Source organism: Mytilus edulis, chromosome 4 (assembly GCF_963676685.1).
Source record: "Mytilus edulis chromosome 4, xbMytEdul2.2, whole genome shotgun sequence".
NCBI lineage: Eukaryota > Metazoa > Mollusca > Bivalvia > Mytilida > Mytilidae > Mytilus > Mytilus edulis.
This window is the reverse complement of record NC_092347.1, coordinates 23,643,982-23,665,396: the sequence shown is the minus strand read 5'-3', so window position 1 is coordinate 23,665,396 and position 21,415 is coordinate 23,643,982. Positions and strand designations below refer to the sequence as shown.

At 32.5% G+C, this 21,415-nt stretch overlaps 1 protein-coding gene across 1 annotated transcript in view; it reads right to left on the bottom strand.

The window, feature by feature from the left end:
• Nucleotides 1-21,415, bottom strand: part of LOC139519256 (trichohyalin-like) — a 63,077-nt gene that overhangs the window by 19,418 nt on the left and 22,244 nt on the right. The window contains exon 5 of the mRNA XM_071311221.1: nucleotides 5,263-5,609. Coding sequence (XP_071167322.1) covers nucleotides 5,263-5,609 — 347 coding nt within the window. The remainder of the gene's footprint in view (nucleotides 1-5,262; nucleotides 5,610-21,415) is intronic.

The following is a 21,415-nucleotide window of genomic DNA, read 5'->3' as shown; positions in this document are numbered from 1 at the left end:
GTTTTTAGACTGTACTTGACCCACCAATGCATATAAAATTTGAAATAAAATTCAAGAAAAAACAAAATGAATACTCAAGTTGGTGTTTTTGGTAGGAATATTGATTACTTGTCACACCTAATCACAAAAATCCATGTCAGGATGGATAGTTTTAGAAAAATTCTACTTTTTAAACAAATTTTTAACCCAAATATGGAAATTTCAATTAACCATGCAGTGCCGCAGACAGGAAAAGAAGTATAGACTCATGAAAAATGAACAATTTGTGAAAATCTTTTCACCAAAAGTTCTCTTTATACATATTCTACCTAAATGTCAACAATTGAGCCATGAAAATAATAACCCTAAAGAAAAACATTACTTTTGTATATAGCTGTCTCTTCAACTTTGCTCTAATTTTCAATGAAACTGTGCTACTAAAATTATCATCATAAGAAGAAGATTTCATTGAGAAAAAAATATTTCTATGTTCTTTTTAATTGAAAATCATGTATGTAATACCATCAAAATCTCTATTTGCCTCAAACTGTTGTGCTTTATATCTATTAATACTTTTGAATGGTGTCTAGTATAAAAATGCATAATTATTACATAATTTCAGTTTTTTCAGTGTAACTTGATACCCCATGATTTTTTTCTCTTAAAAAGTTCTTAAATCATGATGTTTTATCATTCTGGGCACACAAAAGTCCACATGAGCTACTTCCTTGCAGTGAACATATGAAAAAATTACCCTATGCAGGGGTCCATTGATCGTTTTGGTCAAGTCGACTTATTTGTCAATCTTACTTTGCTATACATAATTGCTGTTTACAGTTTATCTTTATCTAAGATAATATTGAAGATAATAACCAAAAACTGCAACTTTTTTTAAAATTACCAGTTCAGGGGCAGGAACCCAACAACAGTTTGCCTAAATTGTCTGGAAATTTTAGGACAGTTAGTGCTTGAGTAAATGCACATGTTTTAATGAATGAGATTCACTCTAAATGCTTTGAATTCAGAATGATATTACACAGACACAAACTGCATTTTACCCCTATGTACTATTTTTAGCATGTAGGCCATCTTGGTTCGTGGACGGGGTCATTGGACACATTTTTAAAACTACATACCCTTAAGATGATGATTACCAAGTTTGATTAAATTTGTCCTAGTAGTTTCAGGAGAAGATTTTTTAAAAGATAACTGAAATTTTAGAAAAATGGTTAAACATTGACTATAAAGGGCAATTACTCCTTAAGAGGTTAACTGACAATTTTGGCCATGCTGGCTTATTTGTAGATCTTACTTTGCTGGACAATATTGCTGTTTACAGTTTATCTCTTTCTATAATAGTATTCAAGATATTGACCAACAACTGCAAAATTTCATTAAACATACTAATTCAGGGACACTAACCCAACAACGGGAAGTCCGATTTGTCTAAAAAAATCAAGGCAGATAGAAATTGACCTTAGAATCAATTTTAAGGATGTCTGCTTGTCATGTTTTTGAATTTTGTCAGATTTTCGGAATCCTCTGGTTTTATCCATTTGAATGCCTTAAAAAAATTTCTCCATGAAACCCATTTTTCTTTTTATAAATCTTTTGCATGTATAATTATAAGTCATTTGTAAAATTCTTATAAAATTTTATTTATTTTTTATTATTACATTAGTTGCAATGAATTACATTGATTTCCCAGTTAAATAAAAACCGATAATTTCACATGTGAAATAAACGTGGTTATTTCACTCTCTGACGTCATACAACAATAGGCGTTGTCAAGACGTCGATAACGTCGGATCAAAACAAATTGTAAATGCGTAGGAAAAACATATAGTTCCTTACATTTTCTACATTTATTTCATAAAAAAAAAAGCCATTTGACAATGTAATAAAAAGTATAACTAATCGCCGTATTTGAATATCAAAAATAAGACAACTTGTGACCGAACGCCGCTATGGATTAAACTCGTGCTGCGCACTCGTTTAATCCATGCGTCGTTCGGTCACGCGTTGTCTTATTTTTTGATATTCAAATTCGGCGATTAGTTATACTATAAATAATATTTGAGAACTTTAACTGGTCAATGATAAAGCTATGAAAAATCAAGAGAGAACATTTTCCCGCCAAAATTCCAATGGCTTATATCTCGAAAACAAGCACATTGACCCCCATATTTTTTTTGCTTTTTTGATTCCTCAATTTATTCCCTATCAATACATACTAGTTTTATGAAAAGTTATTTATTTTGAAACTGAGCAGCGAACATCCTTAAGCCACGCCAGATTTGCTCTAAATGCTTTGGTTTCAGAGATATAAGTCAAAATCTACCTTTTACCCCTATGTGCTTTTTTTAGCCATAGCGTCCATCTGGGTTGGTTGGCAAGGTCATCGGACACATTTTGCAAACTAGATATCCCAATTATGATTGTGGCTAAGTTTGGATAAATCAGTCCCAGTAAGTCAGAGGAGAAGATTTTTTTTTAAAGTTTACTAAAATTTCAGTTTATCTCTGTCTATAATAATATTCAAGATATTAACCAAAAACTGAAATTTTTTCTTAAAATTACTAATTCAGGGGCATCAACCCAACAACGGGTTGTCCGATTTGTCTGAAAATTCCAGGGCAGATAGATTTTGACCTGATAAACAATTCCATCCCGTCAGATTTGCTTTTAATGCTTTGCTTTCAGATATTAGCTAAAATTTACATTTTACCCATATATGTTCAATTTTTAGTCATGGCGGCCATCTCGGTTGGTTGTCCATGTCATCGAGCACAACTTTAAAGGTGTCACACCACCAATTACTACCTCCAATTTAGAACGTATCTGAAAGTAGGCCTACTCGGCCAAAAAACGTGCATTTGATGTCATTGTTTACTTAAACTAACCTACAAATTGGCATAAATGAAACTTTTGGTGGAAGCGAAATATATCAAGACCATTTTGACTAAAATTTACTTGTTTATGAGTTTGCATTCAAAACTGAGGATTAAGGAAGCTGATACATGTACAATTCAGGATATACCTGGTTTCTATGAAGTTAAACTTAAGGTAAAATATTTAGAAAGTTGTTAAAAATTGCAAAATTTGGTTGAACAGATAGGGATTTTTAATTGGTGGTATGACACCTTAAACTAGATACATCAATGAGGATTGTGGCTAAGGGTGCAATCAACAGTTTTTTTCTATGACCTCACGTTTTGAGGGACCATGCATAAGTGACCCTTAGTGGTGGACTTATTGATAAAGATACTTGTATATAAAACTATATTTCACTGGAATCAGAATGTTCTCTAGTTTATTGTCGAGCCTGCAACTTTTGTTGCAGAAAGCTCGACATATGGATAGTGATCTGGCGGCGGCGTTAGCTAACTTTTTAAAAGCTTTATATTTTAGAAGGTGGAAGACCTGGATGTTTCATACTTTGTATATAGATGCCTCATGTTACGAAGTTCCCGTCAGTCACATGTCCAATGTCCTTGACCTCATTTTCATGGTTCAGTGACCACTTGAAAAAAAAAATCAAATTTTTTGTAATGTTGAATTCTCTCTTATAAGTAAAAGGATAACTATATTTGGTATGTGTATACCTTGCAAGGTTCTCATGCCCGTCAGACAGTTTTCACCTGACCTCGACCTCATTTCATGGATCAGTGAACAAGGTGAAGTTTTGGTGGTCAAGTCCATATCTCAGATACTATAAGCAATAGGGCTAGTATATTTGGTGTATGGAAGGACTGTATGGTGTACATGTCCAACTGGCAGGTGTCATCTAACCTTGACCTCATTTTCATGGTTCAGTGGTTATAGTTAAGTTTTTGTGTTTTGGTCTGTTTTTCTCATACTTTATGCAATAGGTCTACTATATTAGTTGTATGGAATGATTGTAAGGTGTACATGTCTAGCGGGCAGATGTCATCTGACCTTGACCTCATTTTCATGGTTCAGTGGTCAAAGTTAAGTTTCTGAGTTTGGTCTTTTAATCTAATATTACATGCCAAAGGTCAACTATATTTGGTGTATGGAAATATTTTATGATCTATATGTTAGACCCGCAGGTTTTATTTGACCATGACCTCAATTTCACGGTTCATTGCACAGTGATAAGTTTTTGTGTATTGGTCTATTTTTCTTAAACTATAAGTAATAGGTCAACTATATTTGTTGTATGGAAGCATTGTTAGCTGTACATGTCTGCCTGGCATGGTTCATCTGACCTTGACCTCAATTTCATGGTTCATTGGTCTGTGTTTAGCTATCTTGGTTCATGTTAAGTTTATGTGATAGTTGTAATAAAGCTTTACACTTAGGACTATCAACATAATATCAATGATTAACAAAGAAGGCGAGACATTTCAGTGTGTGCACTCTTGTTATGAAATAATAATAATTTGTACTTTTTATTTATTAAAAAAAATCCATCAAATGAAGATGGGGGGGGGGGGGTCTGATTTAAACATAAAAAACTTGAAACCAGGTCATGCACACCCATGAAGACATGATCCATGCACATTTTAAATAATCAAAACTGTATGAAATTTGTAGGTTTTTACATGGCCTTTCAAAATAATCTTGTTTCAGGGTACGGTTACCTGCTCCGAAAAGAGCTACAGTGACTGCAAATAAGTTTTCAATTTTCACTGCCAAAAAAACCCAGGATGTTTACAGTGTTGTCTCCCCTCAAAACATGTATATTTAATATAATTTTTAAAATTATTTCAATCATTCAACCTGTTTTTATTGAAAGCTAATTAACTAATTTTTACAATCAAATACAAAAGGCATGATACTTTTTACCAATTGAGTAAATAAACAAGGGTTTCCCTCCATGGTTATTTTTAGTCGGGGAATGACCCCTAGTTTTTTTTTATACGAAACTGTTTATAGCACCCTAAGTTTGGCTAATGTGGCCCAGTAGTTTCAGAGGAGAAGAGTTTTGTAAAAGTTAACGACGGACGACAGACGACGGACGACGCCGGACGATGGACGCCAAGTGACGAGAAAAGCTCACTTGGGGCCCTTTCGGGCCAGGTGAGCTAAAAAAAACGAAAGATAAATGCATTATTTTTTTTCGATTTTCAGAATGATTTCAACAAGCCAAAAGTGTATACATGCAAAATTTTAAGAACATCTGTGATAAAGTCCATTTACTGTAACTTGACCTTAAATCGAAATAATTCATTATAGAAAAGCTGCTGGTCTACAAAAACAAATTATTTAATGTTCATAATAGTATGAGTATTTTTTTGTAAATTGTATTAAACTTGCCCTAGCTGCCCCAAAGTTGTCTCGGTAGAATACCCATTCCATCTGGTGAGCCATTTTGTAGAGTATGGCAAATCTTGTTATGCATCCCCAGCTACGTGGTTCGCTACTTCCTATAAGCCTCACTCCGAACACTTCAGTAAGCTCTGGAAATGAAACTTGGAAAAATATTTTTTTGATCATCTGTTTGTGTTTGTTCCTGGTGTTGGTATGGAAACGGTATGGTTCCACTGTAAGACCACCATTTGCTCGCCATGCCTGAGTCGAATCTCCTGTAGCCGTGAATACATCGCTAGGTGGGATTCCAGTACTTGAATAACGCCATTTTGGTTTAGTCTTGCATATTAGCGCTGAAAAAAAGAAAGTCATAAAATAATGTTAATAAAAGACACATTATTGACATAAATACATTTATTTCTTATGCAGCAAAAAACCTGCACTCTGATAGGTTAATAACCCGAATGTAGTTAATAACACTCAATCCATGTTCAAACGGGGATTAAGAAAATTGTGTCAAACATTAAAAAATAAAATGCCAAGATTAAGAAAGTAGCATTTGACAATGCGCAGCAACATCGGGTTTGAAAAAATGTTGAACTTGAATTATCTTCTAAAACATTAGAACGCGAGCGTGTAAAATGTTTACAAGTACGGTCAAAATCGCACACTTCACTTCCTTTTGACGAAGAAACAAGTTTTGGGCCAGTTTCATGAAGCTATCTTAGGACTAAAACATGTCTTAGGTTGATCTTATGACATATCTTAGTCCTAAGTGGGTTTCACAAAGTGGTCCTTACTTAGGACATCTCTTAAAGTTGGTCATAAAGTTACGACTACACGAGAGGTGTCTTATGATATTCATAAGTTGGTTTTATGAGTGTATTTCTTTCTAACACAAACGATACAAATGGCTAGGCGCACATGTTTTGATCATTTGTTTCTCACATACGTTTGTAAAGTTTACCAAAATGTTGACAAACTATGCACTCGCTAACAATGTGTACACAATTTAAACAGGGTCAATAAACACTTATTAAACGCTGTATTCATTTCTACTTTTGTAGCGTTAAGCAAATGATAACAAACTGCGCACAACGTTTACAAAATTTTGGTTAGAAAGAAATGCACCTTATATATTATGTATACTTATTTTATATATTAATATTGCAAAGACGTTACGCACGGTATTGGTGCCACTCAGCGTTACACGACGTTCCTAATAAATCGACGATTTTGACGTTGTTCCACGGAAAGTTTCAAACGTTGACCTTACATTCTATTCATTTGAAAATGCCGCTTAAAGTAAAGAGATGTCCGAAGTTGCTTCTTTATATGGTTTTATTTTTTCAAGCCGGTGCAAATGCAAAATTCCATTGAATTAAAACAAAATTTTAGATACATGAACATTTTTTTATTTTTTCGAAGAATTGTCTGCAACAATAGCACAAAATGACAATTTGATGTCTTGTAAAATGATTTAAATATATAAAAGAAGATGTGACAACTCTCCCCAAGAGATCAAAATGACACAGAAATTAACAACTATAGGTCACTGCACGGCCTTCAACAATCAGTTTCTTCTATTTCTTAAAATTAAGCAGGGCTCTCTCTGCCAGAAGACGTCTCCTATCTTTGCTAGTGAAATTGTAAATATTTCGTTTTTTGTTTTTGTCTCTTTTCCCCAATTACACGTTTGCATATGTTTGTTGTAATTTGGTAATTTCGCTCCCTCAATAAATATTCAAATGCTTCTTGATATGTCTTTGATTATGTGAAAGATGTAGGTAGTATATCGCAAGCTATTTTTCTTTTTTCATAAACTTATTTTATCAACACTTTAATCCTGAGACTATTATACTATAACGTTAATATAAAATTCCAAGAATTTGGTTTTATTTAATTTTTCTTAAACAGTGACTTATAATTACTTTACAATTCATATTATTTATTTTTACGTATAAGTAAGTCCACAATCTTAACATCAATCCCGATTTTATGGAAATTGTTTACTATATCATTATTTCAAAAATCTCTAACAAAAAAACTTTACAAAATGTGCATCATGTTTGAAAAAGAAATACGTGCTCTTATGTTGACGTTGCCAACTTTCAATGATTTAAAGTTAGTCGGGGTCTAGATTATTATTTTTAAAAAGAAAACGTTTTCATTGATTATTTTTTTTAGATCAGGATTGTTTTACCAGGCAAATAATTAAGAAAATTCATGTTATGTATAGGAATTTACACATTTTGCACATAAATCAGGCCGTTAGTTTTCTCGTTTGAATTGTTTTACATTTGTCATTTCGGGGCTTTTCATAGCTGACTATCAGGTAAGGGTTTTGCTCATTGTTGTTTGCACATAGAAATTATTAATTGGTCTTACACGGCCGCATATTCTACCTAATTGTGAAAATGAGAACCGTGATTATGTATTGTTTTGACTTTGCTTTCGGAAACATATTTAGCAAGCTATCCTTTCATCTGATATTTTTTCACAAACTCAAGCTTCAAAAAAGGGTCGGCAATCAATACTTTTTTTTTTAATTTTTGAAATTAAAGAATTTGGCAAAGTATGGAAAACTTTTACACAGACCAATACATACATCACAGATTACCAGCAGGTCGAAATCCGATTTTGAATAATACAATTATTTTTTTTACTAGATGTGATTTTTTTAAGTAACTGCTATATGTGCATGTTTACATAGTTCAGCGTTTTCTCAAGCGAACAACTATGGACCGTCAGGAATGCATTTCATGCCTTTTTTATACTCAACAATATTTTTGGTTCCGCGCTTCCATTTTCAACATATAACTGAGTATCGGTTTACACAAAATCTTCTTTGACATTCATCTGATTATTTTCATGTTTTCGGTTTCAATCTTTTTGGTTTCGTTTTTACATTGTTTTAAAAGTATAATCAAAGTACTGAAGTACTGAACCTCGGATGACCGCAAGTTCTTGTGGATGGTCACAAGCACTTGTCTCAGAAAAAAAGTCACATTTCTATACCGGAAAACGGAGGCTTATGTACAGCGATATATTTTTTTCTGAGACAAGTTCGTGCGTGGATGATGAATAAATGACAAGGAATTCAACTTCACTGCTTTAATATCTATTATATTGTGGCGATACAAATACATATACTCTGGTTTGTTGTTATATATTATATTTATAATTGTATATAGCAGTTACATGTATGTATAATTTTCATCCAATTGTATATCAAATGTTCTATTCTACGATTCTAATAAAAGTGCAGTATAAGTGCATGGTGGACACTCTTCTATAACAATTCGATTTTTCCAATAGATTGGATTTGAGTAGACATTCATATTTTCCCAAAAAAACTTTCTTCTGATATTCTTCCGCATGCGTTAACACAAATTTTCTGTACGTGTGCATATTTAATGCATATAAATATTTGTAACGACATAATATTTTCGTATTATAAATTTCTGTTCTTACGAGTATTCATTGAAAAAGTGAATTTATAACAAGCGATAAGAAATGTTATTTGGCACTCGATGATATCCGCGTATTTATACGATCGGTTACCAGTCAAAAACGAAAGTCAAATCTCTATGGCAACAATACATCGGAATGCCCTCACGGTCATCGCGATGTAAAAATTAAAATTCAAGCTATGTTTTGTGGCGTTCTGCAAAGATAAAAAAAAAAGATCTACTTTACACCGCAGATTGATTGGTTGATTTTTTTTCTAGAATGAGTTGGGAGTGTCTGTAAATTAATACCTTTGAGCTAGCTGCTACATGTTTGTGTGCTATCCATCATATATGTCGTACAACTACTCTCTCACTTTCCCTCTTTCGTTCTTTCTCAAATTATGGTAAAAGAAAAGTTTCAAATTTAAATATACTAGTTTCATCACATGTCTGTGTACCAGGCAATTCTGTTGGAGATTAGAGAAAATAATCTTCATTCTGCCACACTACTCCTAAGCGTAATAACCTTATTTTTCAAACACATATTGCTAGGTTGATGACTAGGAATTGTTCTACTCACAGTAGATAAAAAATTATCGTTAGCTATACTGAAATGTTTATGACATACAAGTATTTCTCTGATAAAACGTTTTGTTAAATGAGTCGATGCGACAAACAAATGATTGCACGTTTTACTGAAATGTTCACGACTAAGGTGTACTTTTTCTCATACAATTTTTGTGAGAATTTTTATTCATCTGTATAGCTTCGAATTACAGATACTATCTGGCTTAGAAGGATGATTAAGAAGATTTCACTTTTGATCGCATTTTCTTTTTCAATGTATCTTGCTTTTATAAAGTGGGAGTGTGGTCATTAGTAAGTTATCTCTTTGTTATAGCTCCGAGGCCTTGTCTTTATGACGTATCCGAGTTAAATATTTCGACATCTTATATCCTTGAAACAATGCAGATCTATATTTTAATGCATATTAAACGAGAACTTTATTTTATGTAGATCATACAATATCATGAAATTATGTTATGCCAAATATGCAAGAAAATTCGTATACAGTTTAACGTTATTATAACGCGAACGTCAAATTACGGTTACGGGGACATTTCATTGGACATCTTAGATCGTTTCGGATTTTCTAACAGCAACTCAAACAAAAGTACATATCATATCATTTTAAAGGAAATTAAATGTATTTTCCATTCATATCAGTAAACAGGTGTTAAAAAATTGAGATATAGTAGAATTTCGTTTGATAAAAAGCCTCTGAATTATTCTTTGTGTTATTTTGTCCATCGGGACATTTTATTGGACACGGGAAAAATGACGATGTTTTAAAAATAAGACCGCAGTTACTTAATGATGACTTCAGATAGCTTCTTCGGGACATGTATAATTTTTCTGATATTATTAAAATCCATTTTCGTCCATAATATCTTATGAAAGTGAAGACAGAAAAAAAAATTACGGGTTGAGCAGCTAATTGGGACATTTTTTCTCTTTTTTATTTAAACTCTTTTGACGACCTTCCTTCTCTTAAAATCAAAAACGTCTGTTACTTCATTTTAGGTTAAATGTATACAAACAATTTCAAAATTTTTTAGCAATTCTGCTTACTAATGAATCCGCACTGGGATATTTTAAAGACTCACATAAAACAAAAATGTAACAGCGGGACACCCTTGAAATGACGTTATAGGCATCGAAATGAGCAAAGTTTTTCATTAAGAAATAGACAAAGCACAAAATCATCTATGTTATTGATTTCTGTGGTTTATTTCCTTTCGAATGATATGCATAACATGGATATTTATTGTATAGGATAAGAGCTTGGATTTGAATAACCCGCCTTCTAACCCATATTTCCAAAGTGACACCAATATCGTGCGCAACGTCAAATGATATAATTATCATTTTTAATCTCCTTTTACTGCTTCTAACTTAGAGTGCATTTCTTTCTAACCAAATTTTGTAAACGTTGTGAGCCGTTTTTCTGGAAAATCTATTTTTTGTGGCGACCAGTCGAAAACCATTTTTTTTCTTTTAAATTTAGCATAACATATAGTGGTAGTTGAGATTGAAACAATTTTTTTTCTCAGGATCAGAAACAAATATTTTTTATTCTCCAAAAACTGATAACAAACTTTTTTCCAAAATAATCCCCCCCCCCCCCCCCGAATATCTAATGGTTGCTGCTCGACATAATGAATACTAAAGTTGGGCCATTTTATACATTTACCTAGGGGAAACTTCGTGCAAAGCGTTATTATTTATAGTTTCGCTACATTGTACAAGAGAAAATGCCGTGGATTTTCTATAAAATTTCTATACGTTTAGCATTGAAGTAACTCAAGGATACATAATCCTTAAGGTGGCTCGGGCCTATTCGATGTTTCTATCAGAAGTGCCGTATTTTTTGTTATTTTATTCTTTACAGAAAGTGAATAAAATTGGTCGAACATTTTTACTTTTAAACAGGTATGTAAAAGGGACCATTTTTTAATGAAATGATAGGGAAAATAGATGTGTTGACATATTTTTATCGGAATATCATAAAAACGTTTTTTTCAATGTGAACAATGAATGTATATCGTCATTCAGAGAATCGATTTTAATGACTGATCTTTGATTGTTTCTGTTTAATATATATATATATGTGTTGATAAAGCAGTCGTTGCTTTTATGTGAAAATATTTCTATGATGTAGACGACTATTCTGCTGATGGAAAGTTGACGTTACGTAATCCTTTTCGGCGACGTCATACAATTTCTATCTTTTCCCGTTGGCAACACTCTTCCAACGGCTGATACACGGTAGGTATACTGTGCGGCTAGGATCGTGGTTTTTCGAGTGATTTGGTCCATTTTTTTTCGAGTGTAGTTCGGGCTTTTTCGAGTGATAAAACATGCGATAAGTTCAATTAACGGATATTTCGTAATTATAACCGTTTTTAACATTACTACCCATCTTATATTGAATACTTTATATGTTTTGATCAACAAAGAGGCTCAATTTCATTGTTTTTAATCCAAAACAATCAGTGTTTGTTATTGTCCGGGTTTTTTCGAGAGCAACTGTGAAATCGTTTTTAGACAAATGGTCCGGGTTTTTTACAAAAAAATTTGAATAAGAAAAAGGGATTCTAGACTTTAAAAAATGACTTTTTTTTCTAGTTTATAACTGTAATCAAGTGAAGGACAATATCATTTATTCCCAATCAGTCATCAAAACATATCAAAATGAATCTTTTTTCAGTTTAATGCAAATATTCTGCCGGTTTGGAGAGCGTTATAAAACTACTTTCAAGTGTTCATTTAGAAATTACTTGATCCTTAACAAAACGGTTTCTAGAACATAATGTAGGGAACTCATATTCATTTTGACTACATTAGACATTAGACATTAGACATTATTTTATTAAACCAATCATGGGCCCTTGTCGGGCAAGATACAAAAAACATCATAATAATGTGCGCAATGTTGCATGTCCACCAATGTCCAGATATTGTGCGGGAAAATATTTTAAGAATATGCTCTACGATTCTACTGGACACAGAAAAAAAATGTCTTTTCTGCATCGATAATTGAACTTGATATCAAAGAATACAAAACTGCCTTTTTTTTTATATATAAAACCACAGGCCTTGGGCATATGATACAGATATATTTTTTTCTCGTTGATTAAGATATTCAATTTTCTATATTAATAATGCATATATATCACTTTTGTGCATGTCTCACCTAGTTTCGAGTGATCTAAACGACTCAGAGAAAATACCCAATTTTTCTCAGTATGGATTGTAAAATTGGGTATTTTCTCTGAGACATGCACAAAAGTGATACATATGTATTATAAATATAGAAAATTGACTATTTTGATCAACAACAACAAAAAATAAAAATATATATGTATCATATACCCAAGCGCCTGTGGACAACACTACATAGCTGACATGGTTTAAATTAAGTAAGACCACCGATTTCCCGGTACCAAATCATTTGAAAAAAACAACAACAATGTATTGCCATATGACCTTTTACATTGAAGGGTTAAACTTGCATTAAGCCGTGTTCAGACAGAAAATAAAGGAATATGGGGTAAACATACACGGGAACTTATCGCACACAAAGTCAATGCATAGAAAAAATACAAATGATCAATGGTCAAAATTTTTATTCCTGTTCTTCATCTTGATAGTTGCTGGAGGGTACTCAATAATATAAGAATCATTAATACTGTAAAGGAGGTCAAGATGGTCCCTAGTGTCGAATTAAGCAGTACTAACTTAAAGTATAATACTGCACTGTCACTATTTTTAAATCTAGTCATCAAAAAAATTCATCAAAGTCAGCACAATACAAGACAAGAGCAGACAGACAGACCAGGTATTAATGATTATGAGAAATACGAATTTTACTTTATCCTACATATCGGTCTTTTAATATTGCCCCTAAAACCTAAAAGTCTTAAATTATAATGAATCTATGTTTTTGCATTGAGACCAGAATATTGTCGAAAAAATAGCTAAAGATTATTTGCGTTTCAATGTAAGAAAGAGTCCGTGGAATGCTCAGAATGCACGATTTTGCGTTATTTTACTCAACGCTTCTGGGGGCCTTGAGCAGCCCCCAGACACTTCGCCAAATTTTTTTCGCCTCGCTACGCTCGGCGAATATATTTTGCCTCATTATCAAAAGAGTCTAGTTACGGCCCTGTAAACAATAAAATAAATAATACTAGATACAAGACAAATAGTTAATGAAATATCTAAGATGTATACTCTTTTTAGAACAAACATCAATCTCATCTTATACAATATATGTATGTTCGTCTCAATTTGAATAGTCTATGCTTATGTTCCGCACCATATAAGTATTTGGACCATACGCGTAAACTCATATGGTCAAACTGTACGCGTATGGTCGGATCATATGATAGATATAGAAAGATGTAGTATGAGTGCCAATGAGACAACTTTCAATCCAATTAACAATTTATAAAAGTAAACTATAAAAAGGTCAAGGCACGGCCTTCAACACTTGGCATTGGCTCATACCGAACAAGAATCTATAAAGGGCCCCCTAAATAAATACTTCAAAACTATTCAAACGGGAAAACTAACGGTTTAGTGGTTGGGTGGTGGTAGAACATTTTAAACGAACGATATATTTATGTTACTTGGCGAAAAAAGTAATAAAGTGGCGAAAAATATATTGTTTTGGAGAAAGAGGTAGCGAAAAAAAAAATTGCCTCAGGGCAACCCAATATGGGACCATATAGGTATACATTAGAAATATTTACTAAATTTTATCATCGGTATAAAGACATCATTCGTAAATATAGCTCAACATGCAGACTTCTAATACGTTCAGGTATTTCACATCCAATTTTTTATGGAAATATTCTTTATAAAGCACAAAGTTGTCAGTATTCACCTCAGAAACTTACAAAACCTTTGAATAGACTTATTAAGAAAGGATATAATTACGATACTGTTGTCAAGTCATTAAAGATTGCATATTTTGGCGTTAATATTGAGTCACTGATAAGGTCTTTGCATCGGAACTAAACACATTTATTCTAAAAACAGTTATTGGCATGACACGGGTTATGTTCTTCTCATATATGTTATGATGGTATGATACTAAACCCCTAACGGAAAGGATTGTGCCTGATGTTCATATGATGAAATCATAATCTTTCAGTCAGTTTAATTGAAGTCTGGAGCTGGCATGTCAGTTAAAGGGAAATCACACTATTTATACTACTAATAATAATTCATTGAAATTTTGCATGAAGACAGATCATACTTATAACAATATTTTAGGCCGAAAAGTTTTTGGGGTCACCGATGTTATTTTCGAGATATGACGTCATCAAAACTTAAAGAATCGCGTTATACCAAAATATAGAAATAGCGCTCTAAATTGCTTTAAAATGGCAAATTTATTGAAAACGATTTTAAACTGGAATATCAAATACAGTCAAATGTTATTTGTACCTTAAACACATTTAATTGTCTCTGTTTCCTTATTTTTGGAGGCTTTTGGACATTTCCCGCCATTTTTAATTGCTATATATAATAGATTTTTCTTGAAATAAAAAAAATTTACTAATGTTTTTCCCTTTAATGTTATGCATAAGTTGCAGCTTCAGGGAAGATTTTAAAAGCATAAATAAAAAAGGGGGGTCACCGATGTTTTAAATTCATTAAAACGGAAATAATCTTATCGTCGAATTTTGGCGGGAACTATAAACTTTTCTGTTAACGTTATAGAACGACGTTGCTGGCATAACAGCATTTCTTGCAACGCTTGGTCTGATTTAAAATGTAATAACTATATCATTATTGAACTTTTTTTTAGGTATTTTAATTATTCATTAATATTTTTATCAATGATCTATCGAATCGTTAAATATAGATACAGTAACATTTTATTGTAAAGTAATTGTCAAAGTTGAAGTCATCTTTAGTATTTCTTAATTGCATTTGTTGTATGGGAAAAACGAATGTTAGTCTCCGATGATGCCGTATTATCACTGTGCTTAAACGTTAAGTTACCCACAGCCCAAGATGGAGCCGCCTTGCGTCGGTTAGATACTTTTCTTCTATAGAATAACAATACCACGAATCCATCAATTAAACAACTGAATTTAAAAGTTGTATTAATCGTTTAGGGAAACCCCTAAACTGGAAAGGTGATTAAATTCTACAAAATAAACGATCACAGCACGATTTTAAAAAACACTTAGGCTGTCCGTAACTTCAAAACAACTTGTCCGTAACTTTTTTCATCATACCAATAGAGATGTCAAAGAATCGACATACGCGGATGTAATGTTTAAACTGATGATAGAGATTGCATCGAATACATATTCACAAAACGAAATAGATGTCTAGTATGATATAATTCATTTTATTGTATAGCAATATAATATTTTCCACAGAAAGTAACCAGAAGTTAGCGTGCAATAAATTCTAATATTGCACTAGTGCAATAAATCTTCAAAATTCATGACGTCATCAACGACAAAATCTTAGTTTAAACCAATTTTTATTTTTAGATATTATATTGCTATACAATAAAAGGGTTATTGCATGAATATTAGGGAATATTGTCCCTCGTAGAACATATATTGCACTCGCAAGCTCGTGCAATATATAATTCTACTCGGGACAATATTCCCCAATATTCATGCAATAACCCTATATTATTGTATAGCAATATAATATTTTCCACAGAACGTAACCAAAAGTTAGCGTGCAATAAATTCTAATATTGCACTAGTGCAATAAATCTTCAAAATTCATGACGTCATCGACGTTTAAATCTTAGTTTAAACCAATTTTTACTTTCAAATATTATATTGCTATACAATAAAAGGGTTATTGCATGAATATTAGGGAATATTGTCCCTCGTAGAACATATATTGCACTCGCAAGCTCGTGCAATATAAAATTCTACTCGGGACAATATTCCCCAATATTCATGCAATAACCCTATAGTATCGATGGAAGACAAAATTGGGGAAAATATGAAAAAAATCACGATAAATCCGCAAAACTCGGGTCTCAATTTGTATAACGTCGGGGTACCCGAATCGCCTAGTTCGGATGGTTGTTTCCGATCATAGCAGATAAACTGTTGAAACATCATTGTTCGTTTTTATTTTTGAACAAGTAGACTACACAAGTTTTTTTTTACACATACATGTAGCATGTATACACTTACTGGTTTTCTGCCAGCAACGACAAGGGTAGTGTGAATCCGGGATTTTGGAGGGGAACCCAAATTGCCCAGGCATGCAGTGGATAGACTATACGAGACTTAAGTGCACAAACTTTTCCCGTCTTTTTGAAAAAGCCAAAAACACTTTTCTCTCATCCCCACAAATACAAATCCCATCAGCATTGACAGTAAAATAAAAGGGGTGTCAATCTGGACACACTGGGACGTTGCGCACGGTGATATTGCGACACCCTGGCCAAAATTTACAGTAAATGGGAAAACTTGAAAAAAGGACATTTTGTATAAATGAATAAACCTAGTTTTACAGCTAGCTGCATATTTCATTTGTATGCAAGTTGCATTAAATCTCATTAAACTGAATAAAACTAAAAGACACAATAGGTAAAAGTTAGTGACAATAAAAGGAAAAGCGCAGTCAACATAGTGTAACAATTCGACATAGTATATAAAAATATAAATAACTACGTAGGACAACAGGGTAATTTAATAGTCTAACAACCCCTGATAACATACAAAGATCGAGAGAAAAAAAACATGCTAGGAAACATATTCAAAATATCATAACACTATAACTAACTGGTGGGATGTATAAATACCGAGCCGCGTCAAAGAGTATTCATCAAAATACACATAGAAAGAAACAGAGGTGAAGGTAAACCGAAAACATATAATTAAACTCAAAACATTAAAGAGTGTGGAAAAGCCTTGGTCTGACAAGCGAAAAACGTCGATAAGACGCACATCAGTAAATAAAAGTTCAAACCATAACCAGGATGGAGTACCACAAACCCCACATAAAACTGCTGTGGTGTAAGTATGATGCGTTAATAAAATCACATTTGGTGGTGAATGAGTAGTATAAACGGCCGCGAAGGTTACAAATATGATGTTAATTGTCTTCTAATTGTTGAAATTATAATTCTTAAAATTTTAAATCAAAAGTTACCCACATCTAAAAATAAAGTTACGGACAGTCTGCTTAGTTTCGATCAAAAAGTTACGGACATCTTATGCATTTTTTAAAGTTGGTCTTGTGCTTTAGTGAACTCTATATTAACAAATTTATGGTAATTGTTAGTCATTTCTTTATTCAATAATCCTATAAATATTTACATTCTGTATGAAAAACGTCGCAAAAGGTACATTTTGTATGAATTAAATATCAACGAGTTTAGAGTCCGCCATCTTGGGCTGTGGGTAACTTAAGTTACCCACGGCCGTTTAAGCACAGTGATTATGCAAATCTTTATAGGTAAAGAATTTTCTATCTCAGAAGACCGAAGGTATCCGTGCTAAAAAGTAACACGTTCCTTTTAGACTACAGACAGAATAATTTCACCAGCTTGTCCATTCGCACCGTGTAGATAAAACCTGAAATGCCGTGTTTAAAATGCCATAAACTCAAAACGTTAATAAAAACTATTTTCGTAATTAATTAAAAAATGGTTAACATTTCCGTAATTACACAACGCTTCATAAGTCTGTTATTCGAACTGTGGAAACCATTTTTTTTTCTGAGTTCTATCATCCCGCACCCATTTTTCATACATCGTTTCGTGTTCATTGTACACAATGTGTTCAGTGTTCATCGCCTGGGTATGAAAGCTTTATGTATTACTTATATATGATATTTCCGTTCGATTATTCGCGCAACCTTGGTACCTTTTGAGAAATACAATGCATCTAATAATTCAGTGCTAATACAGATTGACAATAAAAGACACATCGTCATATTGATATCAAAAACATATAATATTCCCTGGCAGTTGATATGTAATAAAAAAAATCTTTTAACTTATAATAAACGGAACTATTTTTTTTTCTTGTTCTGTTACATCTTTCCGTGTTTCGGTGGAAAAGTTGATATGTTTTATCTTATAGTTTTTTTTTTATCAGATGACAAGTGAAGTGTTGATAACATTTGTAGACATTTTTTAATTAGTTCGAGTTCCAGTTAGATTTTGAGTTGAAGTTCGAGTATCATTTTGAGTTCGCATATTAACTCGAGTAAGAGTTCTAGATATAAAGCTCGAGTTCCGCTTAGAACTTTCAAGTTCTTGTACTACTGCGAGATAGTATGAGAAATTTTGGTACGAGTTAAAATTTTGAGATCCGATTTTATTGATGGTGAGATGTTAATAAATTAGTATTATATTATGGTATATCCGATGATATTAAGAGAAAGATTGCAGTTTCTATTTTCTGTTGGTGCACCTCTTTTTCTTTGAATGTATATTCTTTTATCACATTTATGTTTCAATATGATATATATACTGTTGTTTCCCAATACGGATTATTAATAGGTAATTTGAAAATGACTGATTAATTGTGTGTGCTATTTTCAGCACTCTGATATATCATGTTGGCCATTATTTTTAAAGAACTAAGGTATCAAGAGAAAATCAGCTGCCTATGTATTAAAAAAAATCGTAAGGGTTCCACGGAACCCAGTGTCTCGCCTTCTTTTGCTGTTAATCCCTTAACAAAAATGAGGGGGGGGGGGGGATCAATAAGAACATTCCGCTCGATACTATCTTTTCATTGTAAGAAGCTTCTGTCCAAGATTGGTAAAAAATAAGGATAGTTTATGAATCGAATAAATGTTTTAAAAACTTTAACTGTAGACTGTATGTATATTACCTGGAAGAAAACTTAGGTCATTTATAAGTAAAATACGGATAAACAGGTACAAAATTTTAACAAAATTTCCTTCTAGATACTAGCTTTTAATTATAAACAAGCTTCAGTCCAAGTTTGGTACAAATCCAGGATAGTATAAGAAAGTTATTAAAATTTAAAAAAAAAACATAACCACAAAGTCAATGTATTGTATCCGGGCAGAAAACCTTAGTCTATTTATAAGTAAAATACGGAAAAATGGATATTCTTTTTTCAAAATTTACTTCTGGATACTATCTTATGATCATAAACAAGCTTCTGTCCAAGTTTGGTAGAAATCCAGAATAGTTTAAGAAAGTTATTCAAATTTCAAAAACTTTAACCACAGAGTGAATATTTGTGGACGCCGACGCCGACAGAATGTAGGATCGCTATGTCTCCCTTTTTCGACTAAAGACGAAGGCTCGACAAAAAATGTTGTCCTTTTCAGTCATGATCGGATTCCGACAATCTCTATATGTCACTGTTTTTTGACAGGCAAGTGATCACATTGAGAGATATGAACACGCACCTACATCTGAACTACTATTTTTTGTTTTGTTTTTCACCCCGTCTTTTTCTTAATTTTTGCAAATATTTCAGTGGCAAATATTACAAGAAATTCGGCACAAAAACAATTTTCTATATGAGTTGAATACTCTTTTACAAGACGGACACTGGTGTGATGGTTACAGTTAAGCACATTGAAAGATATGTTACTCTACATAAATACATGTATTTGTTTGTTAATATTTCTCTTGTCGGTGACTTGTGAAGCCAATATACAGTGTGGAACTTTTGTTTTTGTAGTCATCAACAGGACCAAAATAACTAGGCATAGTGTTTGATATTCCCATATTGCTATGACGTCTAGCGGTCGTATGTTTTAATCTGCTGGTCGTACAGTTTGCTGCAAGAAGTTACAGTTTGAAGAAATACAACAACATGTATTTTTTTTGGTGCTTAAATTATGTAAGCCTTTACAAAGCATTGAAGAAAGATTGAGTATGATTTATTTTATAATACGGTGCTAAGTTTTCATTGATTTCGACAGCAAGCAACCGATGTAAAATTTTGTATGCTTCTTACATGGATTTTTAAATGGCGTTATTCTTAAATAACATTTGATATTTCAACGACTATATGAATACTCTAGAAATCACTCGTGTACATGTATTTGTGCTCCACCTCCCAAAAAGATAAAGAAAAAAATAGAGGGAAAGAGAGACGTAAGATACCAAAAGAATATTTTAGGAAAGATGGATGACACTTGGATAATTTCTGTCGTCACATGCGAAATAAATAATATTTCAAACACTTCACACATTAATGACTAGTGGCAAGTTAAATACATATTCGGAACTAGAACATATTGACTTATGAATTTTGACCCTGCTTTCTATAACCCGACAGGCTGAGCCGGATAAATACAAATGTGAAATTAAGTTTTGATGAATTTTTTATACATATAGTATAGAAGACTATATAGTAATGACGTTTCATGTGATATGAGAAAACTTACAGTCGACAGAAACTCCTTGTTCTAGTTTACGTCCCTATGCTGGACAGAAAACTACAAGTTCTGGAAGCTGTACGCTTACATGCTGTTTCTCTTGGTAATAATATATTATTTTATTTTTTTCCGGAAAACATACGCTGAATCCCACATACCGCATCGCGACGATACGCTGCCAACAGCTGGGCTACACTAATGACAGGAAGATTGCCCGGATTGTGACAGGATATTCACCGGAACTTTCTTGCTATTTTATAGATTATTTTAATATTTGAATACCTTAGAGATACAAGACTATTTTATATGAAAATCTAACAAAAATAATTTAAAAAAATATTTTTGAGCAAAAAAAAAAAAAAAAATGACCGGACAGATTTCATTCTATGTACGCTTTACGTATATAACTGATCGACAAAAAATGTTAATATCTCTTTTGATTTACAATATTTTTTCATACCACTAAGAAATCTGCGAGATTAATTGTTATTTTATATGAAAATTTTAACTTAATAATAAAACAGATTGTTTTTCTACAAAAAAAAATTAAAAAAAATGACCGGACGGATTTCATATTCGCCAATTTACGTGTTGATTATATTGAACTGATCGACAAAAAGTTTTAATATCTCTTTTTTTTACAATATTGTTTCATACAACTAAGAAATCTCGAGATCAATAAATATTTTATTTAAAATTATATAAACTTTACAGTAAACTTCAAGGTTTTTTTTTTATACAAAAATGAGTTGAGCGGACGGTAATTA